This window comes from Microtus pennsylvanicus, chromosome 6, assembly GCF_037038515.1.
Source record: "Microtus pennsylvanicus isolate mMicPen1 chromosome 6, mMicPen1.hap1, whole genome shotgun sequence".
In the NCBI taxonomy this organism is placed as follows: Eukaryota; Metazoa; Chordata; class Mammalia; order Rodentia; family Cricetidae; genus Microtus; species Microtus pennsylvanicus.
Genome location: NC_134584.1, coordinates 52,430,825 through 52,449,549, shown reverse-complemented (window position 1 = coordinate 52,449,549; position 18,725 = coordinate 52,430,825). Strand labels below are relative to the sequence as shown.

At 44.5% G+C, this 18,725-nt stretch overlaps 1 protein-coding gene across 3 annotated transcripts in view; it reads right to left on the bottom strand.

The window, feature by feature from the left end:
• Nucleotides 1-18,725, bottom strand: part of Arhgef28 (Rho guanine nucleotide exchange factor 28) — a 290,004-nt gene that overhangs the window by 41,541 nt on the left and 229,738 nt on the right. For all 3 annotated transcript variants that reach the window (XM_075976247.1, XM_075976246.1, XM_075976248.1), the window contains 9 exons: nucleotides 18,392-18,514; nucleotides 17,016-17,133; nucleotides 14,376-14,630; nucleotides 12,670-12,746; nucleotides 9,386-9,564; nucleotides 8,355-8,446; nucleotides 7,006-7,188; nucleotides 4,889-5,020; nucleotides 1,693-1,793 (listed from right to left, as the gene is read on the bottom strand). In XM_075976247.1, the coding sequence (XP_075832362.1) occupies nucleotides 1,693-1,793; nucleotides 4,889-5,020; nucleotides 7,006-7,188; nucleotides 8,355-8,446; nucleotides 9,386-9,564; nucleotides 12,670-12,746; nucleotides 14,376-14,630; nucleotides 17,016-17,133; nucleotides 18,392-18,514 (1,260 nt within the window). The remainder of the gene's footprint in view (nucleotides 1-1,692; nucleotides 1,794-4,888; nucleotides 5,021-7,005; nucleotides 7,189-8,354; nucleotides 8,447-9,385; nucleotides 9,565-12,669; nucleotides 12,747-14,375; nucleotides 14,631-17,015; nucleotides 17,134-18,391; nucleotides 18,515-18,725) is intronic.

Genomic DNA, 18,725 nt, shown 5'->3' with positions numbered 1-18,725 from the left:
CCAGTTAGAGGTGCTGTTGCTAAGCTATCCCTCTAACAGGGAAAGGACAAAGGCTGATGGGGAGTACTCCATAACTCTGCCCGGCTGTATGGAAGACACCAGAGCTAAGCATTCCAGTTGGGTGGGTCTTGCTTTTCTTAGGGACCCCCCCCCTTTGTCTAGCCACAACTGTTGTGGTAAAAATAATATAATATTTATACTTATATACTCTATAAAGAAGTGACTATGCAGAAACGAGTTAGATTACGTTAAACTGGATTAAGGTGGTTACTTACAGCTAGAACCACTGGGTTTGGGATGAGACAAGAAACTGCAGATCGTCTTTTTAATGGAGTTCATCTGCCACCTGGTGGTTCTACGGCATAACTGCAGTTGATCACTATGCAGGAGAATTTCTAATTTTTAATTCTTTCCGAATTTTTCTTAACCTTATCTTATTAAGAACATGAATGCTAAAACATCCATTATACACTTGCTTAGAATTTTAGCCAAGGGACCCTGTCCTATAGCTCAGTTTCTTTCAAAGCTCCATCAAAGGTCATAGAAAGAGGAACCTGGACACAGCATCTCACTGAGCCTTCTGTGACTGAGCCGTGGATAGGAGCCAAACCACTCTCTATGCCGAATTATTCTGCCACTGCCAACTTTCTTTCCCTCCCTAAAATCCTAGGAGCAGTTGAAGGCTACATATTGCAGGCTTCAGAGCGAAGATCGCATGGAGACGTAGGAGCATTGTAAACAAAGATGTTTCAGTGTTTACAATCAGAATAAGGACGGTAAAACTCTGTATTCATAGGTTAACTCGGGCCTCTGAACTTTGCAAGTGAATACTAAATCTGAGCAGACAGGCCTGTGGAATTCTGAAAGCCAGACTTGGTTCTGTCCTATGTCACGTATCGGAAAAACATGTAACAGTAAAATGTTGCATCCATGATACGCAAGTGCCATATTCTCACATTGATCCACATCAGTACTTGGCAGTGGCGTTAAACCAGTGCTAGACAAAGCAAAAACTCCTGAACCGACTCACCACCTCCCCGAACCGGAGTGCTATTTCTTACCCTGCTTATGCAATCACACGCTTGAAGCTAATAAGAAATGGCACACATGCAATTTCTACAGAGAGAGTTGCGGTCTACAGATATCCAGACTCAGAGAGAGAGCAGCGTTTGGAAACACCTTGCCACAGGCAGAACGTGGCTACGCAAATTCAAAGTCTGCAAATGGAAGGTGGAATGTGGGTGAAGAGGAGTGGAAAGTCTTGACAGAGGACAGAAGCAAGACCTTCCCAGAGTGGAAACGAGTTCAGCTCCAGTGGCGCCATCTGGTGGTGCAGCATCCCAAGGTCCGGGGAAGCCTCTCAGCCACAGAGTTGCCAAAAGTAGTGAGGAAAAGCACAGGTTTGCAGTGCGGAAAGGAAGCCTGGAAGTCAGAGAGCGCACACACACATACACATGAGGGTTTTCAAGCTTTTTGTTTGTTTTTTTTAATAACTTTTCAGTTGTTTTTTACACCTATATGATATAGAAAGAACACGAACATTTAAAGAATAGATTAGAAAGTTTCAATAGAGAATCAGAAACAATTCAGAAAAAGTATTTTCAATCCACTCACTGCCTGATAGCTGAGGCTACTATATATACAAAGCAACGGATGCTGGTTACTAACAAATTGGTTAACAATTAACAATACCTTCTCCCCTGCATCAGAGACCGCCAAGTCCGTTACCACACCCTGGAGCCCAGGATCCACATCCCAACAGCCTCTTCCTTCTGTCCCTTCTGTGACTAGTGCTGGAAGCACGCCATTAAGACAGAAACAAAAAGGACAACATCAAACATCAGCCAGCCAATTGGGCTCTTCTGTACACAACTGACGCACACTTCAAAAAAGAAAAAAAAAAGAAACATCACAAGGTGATACATTCTGGGTGCTCCTATAGAGGGCGCTAGAGCCGGGCACAGCAAGCCCGCAGTCCCTGCCCTCATGGAGCTTACAGGCTAAGGAATACCAAGCAGCATCCTCTGTCACCATCTTTTTAATTGCGCTTCTTCCTTAGGCTGGTATGTCCACGTGCTGTTTGTGAGTTTACATCTCACTTTCGTGAAATAGGAAAAAAGCCTCCCTGAAGAGGAGAAATTTAAAACAGGTACCCGGAGGAACAAAAGCAAGGTCTCTTGGCAGACCCAGGTCCGTAAAAGGCTCCCTCGTGGCCAGTACAAGAGCAGCAGCTGGTGGCCAAAGTCTAGCCGGAAGATGCAGAGGCGAAAGGGGTCCTGCGCTAAGAAGGCTGGAGGTGGCTAGTGCCTTATGGCTTCAGAGTCATTAAAACTGAGAGCCTGCTCCAGTTTCTCGTCAGCTCCAGCTTTTCTCACGGCCCCCAGTTAAGCGTTAACATTGTAAATACTGTAAATTTAACCTAGGGAAACACAGAAACCGGTCCAGAGATGGTGAGTACCAAATACAAATTTACTTTCACTCATGAGACCTCAGTCGACAGCATTTCATTATTCATTTGAAATAATAATGTGTGTGAACTCGGTGAAACTTAGACTGTGTTCACCTCTCACTGATTCAAACCAGGCTCATCAAAGCTGGGCCACGCACACACGTCATAGAGCAATGTCTCATCAGAACCCTGATCCAAATACTGATTTTGGCATGAGTTTTGTAATGTTTTTCTTTTAAATACGGTGTCGCTAACAAGGGAATGCCTTTTTCTTTTTGTTTGATAAAAACACTTGCATTATCTTTGTAAAATGACATTTGCCCAGGATTCCAAAGGCCTCTTCTAAACGAGTTTTCTGCCTCAGTGGAAGCCATTGCAAATGAATCAAGTGAAAACCACGTTCATTGTGTTCAGACTGATCAATGCTTATGCCATGATGGGGGGGGGGCAGTGTCTAGCAGCTTTTCCTAACACCTCAGGAGACATCCAGGTCATTTCCAAACAAGTCTTTCTCTCCCCCTTTCCTCACATTAACAGTCAAAGGTAGGAGGAAGCGGATGTGGAGCCCAATAGAGGTAGAAGACTGGAACTTCCGCCAGTGTCTGTGCCCCCAGGTTCAGCTTCAGGTGAACCCGCCATTCTACAAAGTAGACCATAATTGCCTTGATTAGGTATATTGATGAATAAAACAGAACTTTGCTTGATTTGTAACCTCTGACTGATATGGGCTTGCTTCACCAAGAGCCACCCCAGGGCCCACTACAGACTACTCTCTGTCCCATGCCTTCAACAAGGAATAACTGTCCACCCTTAACAACTATAAAATTCGTAGCAGCATGCTCGAATCCAGACCCAAAATGCATGGTCTCTGATATACAAGATCCACCCCAGGCCTCCCTGCCTGACCTGATGGCAGACTTCTCTGGCTCTAGCAAATGTGTGTTCCATTGGAGGGCTCCCACACCTTGTGAGTTGTGGATTCTGCTGGAGGAGAACCTTCACTGCCCAGCCTGGAGGGATGGGAGGAGCCGCCAAGTGCTCCAAACAGCTGCAGGGGCGCAGCGGAGCCTCCCAGCTGTCCTTGGGGTGGGGTGGAAAGTGGCAGACCCTCTGTATTTTTAGAGAAGACTTCCTCAAGGGCATAATGAGGCTCTTGTATAGGAAGCCACGCAGAGCGGTACAGCTCCCCTGATGAATCTAGCTGCTCGAAATGAAAAACATATGTGCACACTCTGAAAATAGAAAGCCACGATTAGATAAAGCAGAATTTGAGAGGGGAAAAATAATTTTAGGTGCTGGTGATAAAATGACAAGAAATGTATACGTGATACAGGTATACTGCTTATAGACTTCTACTGAGCCAAAGGATTTGTTAAAGAAACTCTAAAATAGAGCGGGCGTGGTAGCACTCGGGAGAATCTGGAATCCAAGGCCATTCTCAACTACAATAGTAAATTTGAGGCCAATGTGAGAGCCACATGGGATTTTGTCAAAAAAAAAGTAACTATTACAGACATGTTATCTGCATATAATAATTTCTTTTAGAGTGAAGCTTTTACCATCTTTACCTGATGGAAAAATATACTCTTTGTGTTCTCATTTTAGAGTTAGATATGGAACTCAGTATTTAGCTTAAAACCATACATAAAACAGCATGGCTGGCTTCTGAGACATTGCTAAACTCATTCTCTACCTCTTCTCTCTAAAATGGATTGACCGCTGGATACAATGGTGCCCACTTGCCAGTTCAACACTCCTGAGGCAGGAGGATCACAACTCTGAGACCAACCTCGGCTGCTCAAAGCACGGAATATTCCGACCCAAAGAAGGATCTTGGGAGGGCTGGGGGCGTGGCTCAGTAGGAAATTCTCGCCTAGCATGTTCCAGGCATTGGGGTCAATAACCCAGGTACCACAAAACTGCAAGAAGAATTGTTTGGCAATTGTGCCTATAATCATACCGCCAAACCTTACACTTCACATGTGGGTCTGTGTATCATTGGGTAATTAGGAAGTGGAAGGTGCTTCCTAGTTTCCTGATTGTTTAGCTGATGCCCATAACATTATGCCTGAAAGCTTGTTTCCTTAGTGGATTGCAGAGACCCTTTAAAAAGGTTGAAAAGTCCTTTCAAAAATCCATCCAAGAAGTCATGAAAACGGAGGTGTCATCTGGGGACAACGCAATGCTTACCTGGGGACAGAAAGTATACCCCACCAACATAAGACTCTGTGCTGGGAATACAAGTGTCATTAATAGTCACATAATAGCTATTTATGGCCAGCATGATTATTCTCGAGGTTTTTGTTTTCCCCTAATTACAAAAAAAAAAATACATGAAACTCCCCTGAAATCAGGCAGTTACTGTTTTCATTTTATGCGACCGCTGTGTGTCATCGGGCTGTGCTCAGGCTCACTGCCAAGGCCTTCACCGTCACTTACAAGCAGCTGGCGATGCTGGTACATCCTGCGAACTGAACACGTCAGTCAGGACAGCTCCTCCCGAGCCTTCCTCAGGTGACTGGCTTCCGTCGCCAATCTTGGAAGCCTTCACAGCAACTTGCAGACTCTCAGCTAAGAAGGAGGAAAACAAAAGTAGATTTAAACAACAGATCTATAGAGAGGCGGCTTAGTCTACCAGGTGTGGCCAAGGTGCACCAGGTGGACCACGTGTGCCCAGATCACCACAAAGAACGCTCAACGCAAAACTGTAAATTTACTTGTGATCATCTTGTGAGTTAATTAATTTGATTGTAACTCTGTCACCTGGCTCTTGAGCACAAACTTTGTAGATGACAATCTGTTGCATCCCAATGGTTAGATACTATAGTTGATAAAAGGTTGATAAATCATATTTGGCCTGAAACTGTTGTTATGTAGACTGAGAACTGTAGCTTGGCTTTACTTTTCTGTTTTTGTTTTTTAAGTAACCCCTCCCCTCCCAAAATAGGAGTCCAGGCTGGTCTCAAACACCTATGCAGCTGAGGCTAACTTTGAACTCTTGCCCTGCGGCCTTTACCTCTCAGGTCCTGGGATTCAGGCATGTGCACCATGACTGGTTTTATGATGCAATAACTGAACCCAGGGCTTCAAACATTGCACCAACTGCATTATGTCCCTAGTCTGCTTTCATAGCACTAAAGGTTATATATGCACAGGCACGTAAACACACGCAAACATATCCCAAACAGGGTGTGACCTGCAAAGACTAAAACACTTACAGCTGGCCCCTTACGGAAAAATTATACAACCCTGTAGTCTATACCAATTGACAACGGCACCCTTTTGCATAAAGAATTTAACACAGTTTTAAAAATACATTGTATAAACTACCTCAGGTGCAACTTTCGGTAAATTAGTATGCTGAAAACTAGTAATACAACTAATAATGTATACAATATCAGGTATTAGGATTTTTATCCTGTTTCTAAGAAATATTAGTTATTCCTCAAAAGAGTGTTTCTTCAAACTTGCTTTTAATAACACACATTCCCATCTGTGCTCTAGTCCTCTTGGGAATTACCACACCAAAAAAGGAAACATGTTTACGCGCATAAAGGAGTCTCAGCTAGCATGTGGAATATTACTATTTCGAGGAACTTGTAGTTATTTCTCAAGCATTCTCACCATGTTTTGACCACATTCAGGTGAGAAAACTACACACCGAGCATCTACTGTCCTGGTGCTAGGCTCCTTTGATGACTAACCAAGGAGATTTGAAAGAGAGGGGTAGGAGACGCTTGCAGCTCTGACCTCACAGAGGCGCAGGAGAGCAACAGTCTCCAGTGGGACTGGGGAGAAGTTCCTAAAAAGGGGTGGAAACTGAGCAGACCTGAAAGGATGGGTGGGATTCAAGAAGAGCTCGGAAGGAAAATAGCAGCCTAGCAGAGCAAAGGGGCTTCTCAATGTGTGCACTCAACTGTCTTTCTCGAGACAATGATGTCCTCACCCTGATGAGAGGCCCTGTTCAGCTGCAGTCAACAGATCAGTGACCCAGGATGCATTCTCATCTTCAGCCTATATGGCCTACATCGTGCCTCCACTGCTGTGGGTTCCCCTGAGTGTGTCCAAGTTCCTTCATCATGTGCTAAGCCAAAAGAACAAAAGCCAGTGGACTTCCCAGCTCTCGTTAGGGAAGATTTGACAGAGAGAAGAAAGTAGAAGCCACTGGCTAAGTATAAGAGCAAGTGATTTGGTCCATTAAGGCTTTGTCCTGTGAGAGGGGCATTATGGGTGCCCATCAGCATACTTTGCTTTATTTCCCAAACATGCCCCAAATCTGTCTACTACTCTGCTTCCATTATAATGGTCCTGGACACCCAATAGGAGTAGATTCGCCCCCTCTCTATAACTCTGCAATTCCCCACTTCTTTATTCTGCTCATTTTTCATCATAGCACTCCATAGTCTGACATATGAATTTCTTTATACTTTGAAATTTCTGGAGCATAGGTATTCTGTTTCATCCTGTTTTACCCTCAGCACCAAGGCCGCCGTGTGTGACGCGTAGATAAACATGTTCTGAGTCTGTCAAACCAATCCATTCCCAGAGCAACTTGCCTTCCTTCAGGGCTGCTGCCAGCAGGGAGGCTGCCTGGGGAGGCTCTCCCGGGTCAGGCTTGATGAGCAGGTGAGGTTCTAGGTGGACATCCTCAAAGCCACTCAGCTCCCCAAGTTCAGCGTAGATATGCAGTTTTTCTTCCAAATACGTGCAAATTTGTTGGTCTTGGTTACTGAGTATTTCTGGGGAATAAAATTCATTGTAAGAGATTATCATGAGCATGGTTACAGAACTAATACAAAAAATCAAGTTGGGGAAGAAGACACCACAATTCAGCAAGCAGTTGGACCCAATGCTTTCGTTGGGTGGGAGAGACCCAGATTCAAATTTTGATGCCTTCATTTAGTGACTGTTACCTCCTGCAAGTGACTTCACGTCTCTCCCATCATCCACTGCATGCGATAAATAAATGTATAAATGTCATCTCTCATTCTCCAAATTCCAGACAACCTCGCAAAGGTATTCTTTGTTTATGGGGACAGCTTTCTACTAAGACTGAATCCCCAGCTCTGCAGAGTGAATTGAGGCAGCCCTCTCTTCAAGGAGTGAAAGCTCCTGGGGTGAACAGTGCAGGGTTGGGAAGCCTCAGTCGTCGGTGTCAGTCTTGGCCAGAGCCCGAGCCAGTTTGTGGTTCTGCTTCTAAACACCATCTTTGTATGCATCAGTTTTCCCTGACTTCAGTGTGTTACAGGAGTCTTAGAACACAGAGACCTTAACTAGCATCAAATCCAAAGAGTCCCTGCTTCAGTTGGTTAAGGGAATTGAGGAGAAGACAGCAAATTTTTTTGGTTGTTTTTTTTTTTTGAGACAGGTTTTCTCTGTATAACAGTCCTGGCTGTCCCGGAACTCGCTTTGCAGACCAAGCTGGCCTCAAATTCACAGACATTCGCCTGTCTCTGCCTCCCTAGTGCTGAGATTAAAAGTGTGTACCACCACCACCCAGCCAGACAGCAATTTTTTTTTTTTTTTTTTGGTTTTTCAAGACAGGGTTTCTCTGTAGCTTTGGTAAGTGACTCTAACATCGGCCGTGGAGTTGAGAGTTAGTGAGATAATGTATTTCTTGGCTTCACAGGGCACTCGATGACCCTCCTGCTGAGCTTGTCTACTCACAGAAGCTGCACCTGGCAGCAACTCCAGTGCTCACCAGCACCACATGACCCACAATTATGGTTCCCTATGGGTTATGTGTATTTCCATGAGTATCTTAGTCACTTTTCCTTATCTATGGACTGGCGGTTTTCAAAGGTGGAGGGTGGGCAGTGTGGACCTCAGATGCTCACAATTAATCCCGGTGATCACCACCACTCAAGAGCACAGGACCCGGGAGCCAGAGCTACACACTTCGTACCTTGGCATTGCTGGATTTTGGCCACTCTGGCCTCAGCTTTCCGCCTCTCTTCATCGGACTCACTTGTCCTTCCTCCTTCTTCTTCTGGACAACTTTAAAAGACAACAGTCAAGGCATTACTGAAACGAGTTCCAAGGATCTCTAAGCTTATTAGAAAAACATGGGAACTTGGCAAGAGAACGAACCAAAAAAAAAAAAAAAACCCAGCATGAAGAGAATTCATTGTTCCCTCTTTCTTTTCAAAAGATCAGTTTTCTTGGGTACACACACATTACAACATAGATTCAAAGTCAGCTCTATAGGATGATGCAAATATTCCAACTCTCCCCCTACTGCTACCACTATCGTCAGTACAGCTAAGATAATAGAATCTGGGGTTTGTACCATTATGGAACTCCTCAATAGGGCTAGAGTGGAAGGGATGTAGGACAGACAGCAGGCCTCCATATGGGGTAGGTGTGGTAGAGATGGGAGGAATTACCAACAGGGATTATAATTCCCACCCTTGCCCCTCATTTATCAAAACCATTCTTGCCCGAGTAACAAGCAATATGTTAACTGAGAACATTGAGATTCGCCAGCCATTTATTCGAATGATTCTTCGGGCACACGGAGAAACAGAAGATAGGGTCCCTGCCCCCAAGGAGCTTCCAGTCTAAGGGGATACATTCTACCTACATGTAAAATGTAATAACTTCAGGCACTAGATGGCAAGGGCCAAACCAGAGCCTCAGAGAGTGGCTGTGATGTGGCGCATGTCAGGTAAGACAGAGACCACCTGGACTGAAGAGGTCTTCATGAAGCAGGTGAGCAGGAGCCACAGCAAAGCATACAGGTAGAGCGGGAAGGCACAGCATGCAGAGAGGGGTGCAGAGGACACAGCTGCGGGCGACATGCTACGGCAGGCAGGGGCAAAGGTCAGGGAGCAGACAATTCTGGCTGAGGCAAAGTTTTCATGCAGGGGAGACACGGTTAGAACATATTCCCCAACTGAACAAGGACACCCCAAAGACGAACAACAGCCAGGTTACCTTTCCACGGCCTGCTGGATGCGCCTCATCCAGTTGTTCCGTTCCTCCTTGGAATTGGTGTGGATTTCGTACATTTCCGGACCAGCAGATGAGGCGCTGATCAGGAACATGCCTCGCTCCTCGTTAGCGACCTCTCTAGCAATAAGTTTCTGAAGCGAAATAACCGAAGGCTTCTGGTCCTGCCAGAGTTGGGAAACGCACAGATGAAACAACAGGGTCTCTAAACCGAGAGCCACGTGGGAGAAAGAAGTTGCAGAAAGCAACAGGACTGGGGAACTCACTTCATCCCACTCATTATCCTTTCAGAGACATCAGAAGTTCTCCAAAGGAAAGGGGAAAGGAGATCACATTAGCTCTCCCGTGGCTAGGACAGTGTTTGGCACCATCAGCTGGAAACATGGCATTCAACATAGGAGCTTGTGGGGGACATTTCTTGCTCAAACCCCAAAGCAGATGGAAAATGAAGACTTAGGGGAATAACAGTCCTTAAGACTGTCAGTTTAGGGACAGGAAAGATGGCTCAATGGGTGAGAGTAAATACTGCTTTTGGCAGAGGACCTGAGTTTGATGCCCAGCACCCACACTGAGTGGTTCAAAGCCACCTGTGACTCCAGCTCTAGGGGACATGGTGCTTCCTCTGGCATCTGAACTCACATACGCACACCCACACAGAGAGAGACAAACAGATTCTAAAAAAAGAAGTAAATGCTTTTTTAAGATTGGTAGTTTAAAAGGGCAATTTTAAAGAGATCAGATGGTGAAGAAAAAATATGATCAACTGTGGTCAAAGAAGAAAATGTATCTCTGACATTACAATCAGATTGTGAAGGATGAGAAGTTAGAGCCCATTGGAATCAGAAATAATTGCAAGACAGTAACGGAAACAGAACCCTAGGAACTAAGGGGCTAAGTCATCAGATACAATGTAGAAATGGGCAGACAGGACCTCAGACTCCCTAGACATCACCAATCCCTTATGCTCCAGCCTCACAGGTCTCAGCCCCAGAACTGCTGCAGCTCTACCTGCAAGTAGTTCTTCCTCACCAACCAGATGAACACTGGGTGAGCAGAACTGGACCTAAATCATCTTCATACGCCAGACTCATAGCCTTGCATAGTATAGTCATGCAATCAATGTCTGCAGAACTGAATTTAACGTAATTCCATCTGAGGGAAATTGGAAGAAAGTCTAAGAGTTGGTGTCCAAGGTATAATGAAATAACTTCTGCCAACATTTACTGCGGTCTTTCAGCGCCTCCATGCCATGCCCTGGAGCTTCACAGATGAGACCTCAATAGCCCCACACCTGGCTCAAGAGCCGTGATTAAAAGAAGGGCCAAAAGAATGTCTGCAGATGAGAAGGATGTGGGATATGAAATCTGCTTTGGTCTGTGGCTCCCACCACGGTTTACAGATCTAGCTGAAGCATGTAGTTTTGTTTTTTTCCTTGTGGACTGGGTTTTATCCAGAGTTTGGATTCTATATTCTCCACTTCTGATGTCTTGTTGCTGGCTTGTCTGCCTTCCCAGTATTGTATAGCTATGCCACACCTAGAGTTATTGACCAAGGCATCTCTGCAGTGGTTTTCATGCTTTTCGGAGCAGTGTGAGGAAAAAAAAAATAGATCATGACGGAACAGACTACTGGTCTACCCAGTCCCGTGCTTGGCCTCTGGAAAAGGAGAGTAAATGAGTAAAGCCGATTTTGAATTCTCTCTGTGATGAGACAGGTCTCCTAAACATTATTAAGATCCCTTTTCGTATTAGAGATCTATATTTCAGCCTCTTATTTCTGTATGTAGAAATGTAAGCTGAGTTTGAGCTGCTTGATGTGAAAGGATGGAAAATTATTAGTTGTTCAGTGTTCCAGAGAAAGGGAGATGGTGGCAAGATCTTTCCAAAGTGAAGAATAAATAAAGGGTAGAAAGGAGCATTAACTAAATCCCAACCAACCAGACAGCATCAAGGGCATGCTTGTCATTATTCATATGAACTACACAAACACTAGTGAAAAACGAGATTCGACCTCCCCAACAACGAAGGCAACACATCAGCTTTGGAGACAGATGTTATATACGGATTATGCAAAGACCTAATACAGTCCACAAGAATGTTTTGTTGTGCCTTTGAATGTTAAAGGTATTTTTTAAAGTTAACAACATTTGTGAGTAGGACCTGTCACCCTTCAAAAATACTCTAGAGTTGGGAGTGCGTGGTAGAAACAGAAGACTGGCTAACCTGGACCATATTCTCATTTCATTTATAAACACCAGCTACAGCTCAGGAAGCATGACTCGCCTTGACCCTGGACGTGTACTCGCTAGCTGAGGACAGTCCCTGCTCTCCTCATCATGCTCTCTGTTGACTTCACTCATTTACATTCCTGCCCAGGCTCTGCAGCTCTCTGCAAAGGAAGGCCTCTGACAAAAGGGAAGGGAGAAAGGAGAGGCTGTCTCCCGTCCAACTGCTACCCCATCGCCACTGGTGCTGGTTCTCTCTGTCTCCCGTCCAACTGCTACCCCATCTCCATTCACTGGAGCTGGTTCTATCAGCTAAAAATCCTACTGGGGCAAAAATACCTTAAACTTGCTTCATATTTTAAAGTTGAACTTATAAAATATGTTAAAGTCTACTTTTGTGCTACAACGAGAGTGATCTACTTACCACAAAGGGAAGGGACACATGAATGACTGTAGTCATTAGAAGCCACTATGGCAGGAGGGAGGTTCTTCTTTGAGCTTGACACAGTTACTCAGTAGCAGCACATTTGTCTAGCATGCAAAAGGTCCTGGGCTCAATCCCCAGCACCACGAGAAATGAAAAAATACTCTCCTTTAGAAATCTCCCTGTCCTTTTGTTTGACAGAAGGGACATTATCACAGCAGGTGACAGATGAGGTTGGCAGTGGCACGGCAAAAGGACCATCCAGCAGAAAGAAAGAACAGGATGCTGGAAATGACCTATGCCCAGCATTGATACCTCAGTTGCCAGAGTTAAGCACGGGAGATGGGGATGAGGATGGAGACCACAGTAAAGACCTAAATAGCCAGACAGTAGGGAGGTTCTTGAAGCCCTGAGGACAGTGTCTATTCACCATCAATGCTAAAATAGTTCAATATTTTCACAATTGATTAAACTGCCTGCTGAACCAGTTGTGAAATCTGTTATAGCAGTGGGAACACAGTACGGACATAGTCTTGTCAAGCGACCTTTTTATTTTATTAGGAACTTCAGGCAACACGGCACCAACTTGTGAAAATGTGCATTGTGTGGTCATATACTTACAACAGCTGCAAAGATGTATTTCTGGTCTTTTTCTTGTAGGAAGAGCAGCACATCAGTTAGAAGCAGAGCTAGGATATCTTCAAAGACAAAATCATGATAGTATTAATGAAGGGAACCACAGCCTAGATGACTTTACTAGCTATTTTAACTTCATGCTTGACATTTAAATCTGTTTAACAAAAATGGAAGACTTTTCTAGGAAACTTGTATTTAGAAAACCTCTTGCTATAGTAGTTAATATCTATCAGTGTTAAAATGCATAGGGAGTTGTTTAAGTGGACATATTTCTATGCAGCACTTCAGAAAAACTATAGGACTGTAGCAAGAACAACTCTCTAGGAAATGTTTAAGAGCACAGCACAGTTTTCAAAATGAAAGAAAAATCCTATATAAAATAAGGCTCTGAGATGATGAGATAGCATAGGCTTGCAATCCCAGTACTTAGGAGGCTGAGGCTAAAGGATTACAAGTTTGAGGCCAGCCTGAGTTACATAACAAGACCTTATGTCAATGCACACCCCTTCCCCATGAAAGAAGGGCCTAAGAGAATAGAGCATGCCCTTGCCTTTAGGGGAAATATAGCTAATTAAAAAAACTGTAAGGGAACAGCTTCCACAGCAAGTGATGGAGGGACACCTGCTCCATCTGGGCTGTGTAGAGTTTATTTCTCTATGTCACTTGGAATCTTCGCAAGAACTCCCCCCTTCCTGTAACCACCGCATAGCCTAGTCGAAAGAGATGATGCTATTCAGTGGGCAGAGAAACAGCATCACATGGATGGCAATTAGTAGTTCTTCAAGACAACATCGCAAGCTACTCATCTGCGAATACCTTTGCTTGAATTTCCATCCAAGCCTGCTCATCCTCTGGTGGGCAATGACCTTCAAGTGACTATAATAGAATAAATCCTTATTCTCCCATTTGCCTAAAGATGTAATTAAGATGAAGGAGACACAAGGTCCTCAGAGGCTGTAGAGGAGGCTGAATAGGCAAGCCTTTAAGCTTGGTCTTCAGGTCTGGACCAATAATACCAGACTCTCTGGAAGGAGACCTGAGGGGCCGTCAATTTCTCAGGTCCCAGAGATATGAGAAAGCACATGATGGCAAGGTGCTAGCTACAGTGCAAGCCCTTGAGAACACCATTAAACAGCCCTGGACCCTAAGCAGACTAACAGAGTCAAGTTTACGCCTGTCAACAAATTGAACCACTGAGAAAGAGCTTATCGCAGGGCCAGTATGCAGGTAGATGTGTCATATTACTGAATAACCAAGGTGATATTTAGGCTTTTCTCATTTCACCCTCCACGGTCTGAAAGCCCCAGGTTGTCTTGGCACACGGCAGATCCTTGCTGTGTAGGTGTGGGCTGGCCTTGCTTTTAACACACCACATTTAGCAGAGTATTTCTGCGCCAACGATGTTCAGAACTCTCGACTCCTTTGATGTCACACATCACAGGCTTTCATACTCATGAAAATATAGGGGAAGGATTTCGCTCAGGACAGCAAGCTCCAGTCAAGCGTGTGTATCCCCCAGTCACATTTACCCGCTGAACATCACAACTTGAAGATGTCTCAACTTACAATAGTCCGGGGTTTCTGGAGGTGCACTTGCAAGTCAGAGCTATTTTGCTTTCGAACATCTGTCCTCTGTTGAATGAGTGATATGTACAAAGGGAGGAGAGATTGGGCTGATGGGACCACGGTACCTTTGAAACGGCCTGTAGCAGTTTTCCAGTAGACGAGCCCGTCATGCAAGAGGGCCCTTTCCTTAGTCATCAGGGCCTGCTTCCTAAACACATGCCCGTTTTTGAGCTTGGTGTACGTCTTGTTTTCAATTTTATTTAGGATCTCCAGCCACTTTTGGTTCTTCTCATATTCACTGACTTTTAGATCCACAGCTGCTATCATGTCCTTAATTAAGCCAAGAGCTTTGCATAGGTCTTTGTGTTCTTCAGTCCTCTCTGCATGAGGGAGAGAAGAAAGAAAATGATAATAATCCAGAATACTAAGAGAGGCTATTTTTTGTCTTAAGTTTTTAAATATAACAAAGATTCCCTAAGAAAGACGTTGGATTAAATTCAAACATTAAAATATCTCTCTGGGCCACCAAAAAGAAGCAATACAATACTTGCTATAAAAGCTTTGCATTTGTATTATCTGGCAGTGAGATGTCGGGCTTCCAGGGATAAGCCTGCCTCTCTGCAGCAGGGCCATCATTCACCCTCATTGTTTATGGAACTAGATTTAGAACAACCTAGGAAGCAAGCTGTGGGGCATTTCTGGGAGAGTTCCCAGGGACATTTCACTTAGGAGGATCCCACCTTCTTTGCATGGCCTGGGGACGCAGACTGAACAAAAAGGGTGAGACAAATCCAGTGCCAACACTCATGTATCTCAGCTTCCCATCTGCAGATGCAATGTGGCCAGCGACCTCACACCACAACCTCACGCCACGACCGCCATGCCTTTCCCTATCATGACAGATGGTGTCCCCTCAAACTGAGAGACAAACAGCCCCTTCCTGAAGCTGCTTCTCATCAGGTTATTTTGTCACAGCAACAAAATGGATCAAATGTAATCTAAGCAGGGACCATGGATTGACCTGGGCACTCCTCCTGTCCTAGAAACAGGAAAGTGAGTAAACCCTTCACTGTGTTTCTAAGGACTGAACCCAGCCTTGGGGTCATGCTCACGTCCTCTGAAATGGAGCCACAGGGTGATTTAAATACCCCAGACTCATTTGCCTTCTGGGATATATTAGCATGAAATTGAGGATTTTAATATTCTAATTAAAGTGATTTAGTCCCATTATTCTTTTCTTTTGATTATGAAGGAAATGAACGTATTTTGAGGCCCTGTATTGTGCCTCAAGAAAACCAGCCAGGTTTATCTACACAGAACAAGACTATCATCTGTTGTTCTTTAAACCACTGGCCACGCCTCTCACCTCCAGACCACCTTAAGGAAGGCCTCTGGAGTAGCTCCTGGAATGGCTTCCGGAAACCTCAGATGAAAGGGGCTTGAGCTCTTTTCTGTATTTGATGATAAAGATCAGCTAGTTGATATTTGCTCAGGTGCCTGGACCTGAAGAGCTAAAAGGAGGGGGGAGAAGGGGAAGAAGGGAAAAAAGAAAACTGGCAGAGAACCAGAGACTCTTGAGAGCCTACAGCTGCGGGACACACGTTTATAAAGATCAGCCAGGAGGAGGGGAAACAGATCTCCAAATGTCTACACATCCCAGCTTCTCAGCGTGCGCACAGATTCATGCAAGCATGATCAGAGCATCCAAAGATCACACCTGATATCTGTGTCTCCAAGGAGGAGTCTTTCTCGCTACCTTCCAAAGAACACACACACCTCATGGCTTCTCTCTCCCTGACAGAGCCTTTCCCCTCCAGAAAGGAGATTGACTTCTAAAGAAACTATTTCAAAATTCAGAAAGCCAAGGAAAAAAAAGTGAGGTTGAATTACCAAGTGATCGTGAGTAATTCAGGGAGAAGGCTCAAAGGCTGGCAAACCGCTGTCCCCTAATGCCTTGAAACTCAAAAGGTGCAGCACCAGTCTCCAGGGAGCCTTTACAAATGCCCCCACCCTGCCCCACCAAGCTCCACTCACACCTACCGACTCCCCATCTGCACGCAAACGTACTCTCTTGTGAAGGGACAGCTAGTGAAGCTGAGGACCACGGGGCCACAATGGTCAAGTGAATCAAAGGCCAGAAGCTCCAGAAGTAACCTTTGACAGCGCCTGCCAGAAGGAGGAGGTCTCTGTGCCACCATGCTGACTCTGTCCAGAGGCAGAACTCAGTTACAGCTTGCACTGTAAGTGGGGCAGCCCGCTGGTGCCATCTACTCTGCCTACCAAGAACGTGGCACGGGTTGGAGCATGGATGGAGTAGGTGCGCTAACACTACTGGACACAGTTTTGTCACTAGGGTGTTGTAGGAAGTTAAGAGAATTCACACGATGCAAACTCAAAGGCCTCCATTTTGTTTTCATTCTTTTGCTGAGAACAAAATCAACGAAGCTTTTTCTATAGACTATTGTCATATTCTCTCAGGCATCAAACCATAAAGAACCATAAGTGGTAGAGGGAAAAAAACCACCTTTTACAAGTTTTCCTCCGACCATCACACATTACATTTATTGTGTGTGTGTGTGTGTGTATAAACATATCTAGTCTCTCCCCCCCACACACAAAATAAATGTAATTTAAAAAAAGTAATTTCTCATATTTCTCAAAATGAATTCCAATTCAAAGGCTTTAGAAGCCTGCTCACAATGAGAGCATCGTGAAGGCCAAGAGGCCTTGGGAGAAACAAAAGCGTCCCAGCAGTCATCTCTCACCTTTTGTGTACTGCAGGATCCTCTCCACCAGAACCGGGTACTTCGTGATGCGCTGGGTGACAAGCAGGATGCACTCTGGGATTCCTCGGCGGCGGGCCAAAAGGTTGCTGTTTCGGATCTTGAAAAGTATAGACATTTTTATATACACCAATTATTTTACTTGAGGATTTACAATTCAAAATCTACAACTGTATACTTTGTCCATACTTCACTGTCACCATCAGTTAAAATGCATACATTGTCATTGCAGTTCGTACTTTTGTTGTTGACCACCAGAGTCCAGGGTATGGAGAGTTTTAGCTCACACTGATGCACTTCTAATCCCCAAATGAGCGAACTCTCAGGGTCCAGCATCAGCAAAGGTTCTGAACAATCACAAACGTGTGCATGCTCGCTATTTGCCTTTCTAACATATCTTCCTCCATCTTTGCTATTACACACTGTGGCACCTGAGGTCTCTTGTCACAGGGCAATCCTTTTCCTAAACATTTAAGTCCTGCAGCACATGTTTGTGAGAAAGAAAACCAGAGGAGAATCTGGTAGAACTCATAGAATGACAAATAAAAAATGCAGGACCCAGAAGCTTGGGCAAATTTCTTCCATAAATAAATGTGAAAGGTAGGGAAAAAGCAACGAAGAGCATTCAAGGTCAAGGAGATTTAAGAGACATAACTGCAAGCCAGGCAGTAGTAACATGTGTCTCTAATCCCAGGAGGCAGAGGCAGGTGGATCTCTGTGAGTTCGAGGCCAGCCTGGTCTTCAGAGCTAGTTCCAGGGCAGCCAAGGTTACACAGAGAAGCCCTGTCTTGAAAAACCAATAAAGAAGAGACAGAAATCTGTCATATACAACAATGAACCTTGACCAGGTCCCAGCTGACCAACGCAATTTCAAAAGATGAACAATGAAAATTGAAGATGTCAGAAAACGGCTGATAATTTTTTAAGTGCTAACGTTACCACGATGCTTTAAAAGTGTTCAGAAAGACGTAGATGAAATTATATGATGTCATGGATTTGGTTCATATTAATCCACTCTGAAGCAAAGCCATGGGATAAACAGATTCTCTATTTGCTTTTGCTTTGATTTTTCAGACATGCGACTTGCCTAGGTATGAAACCACTTCCCAGAACCCTGCCAATATTCTCACAGGCTTGGGGAATTTGACATTACAGATACAGACAGCAGACAGAATGCTTTGGGAGGAATATCTTACTACTCTCTAGACTTTCCATCTTTGCCATAAACCCATCACTTCCTTCTCCTTCCCCCTGAGAAATGGAGCCGATATGAAACTTGTTTAGATGATTAAAACACAAACATGCACAATACCCCACGGTGGCCTCCCACTCTGCAATTAAGCTTGAACAGCACTTGCCTTAATAAAGTTCTGAAACTTTTTGTTCTGCTGGAGCTCCTTAAAGAGGCTCACGGCTTCTTTGTGATGGCTGCAGAATTCTCCGTAGATCTTCTTCATTTTACTTGCATTTTCTTCTGAAAACTGAGCACATTTCCAAGACGGTTTAGAAATACCTCATTATGTGCACAGAGGAAAGAACATGACATTTTTGTGTATTTCCAAACATCACAAATTTCCCAAATACAATCACTCCCCTTCCCCCAGGCACTTCTTAAATTAAAATAAAAGGAAACGAAGTAGCAAGGGCCGACATAGCAGCATCATATTGTACTGGGCTAATTATCAAACAGCC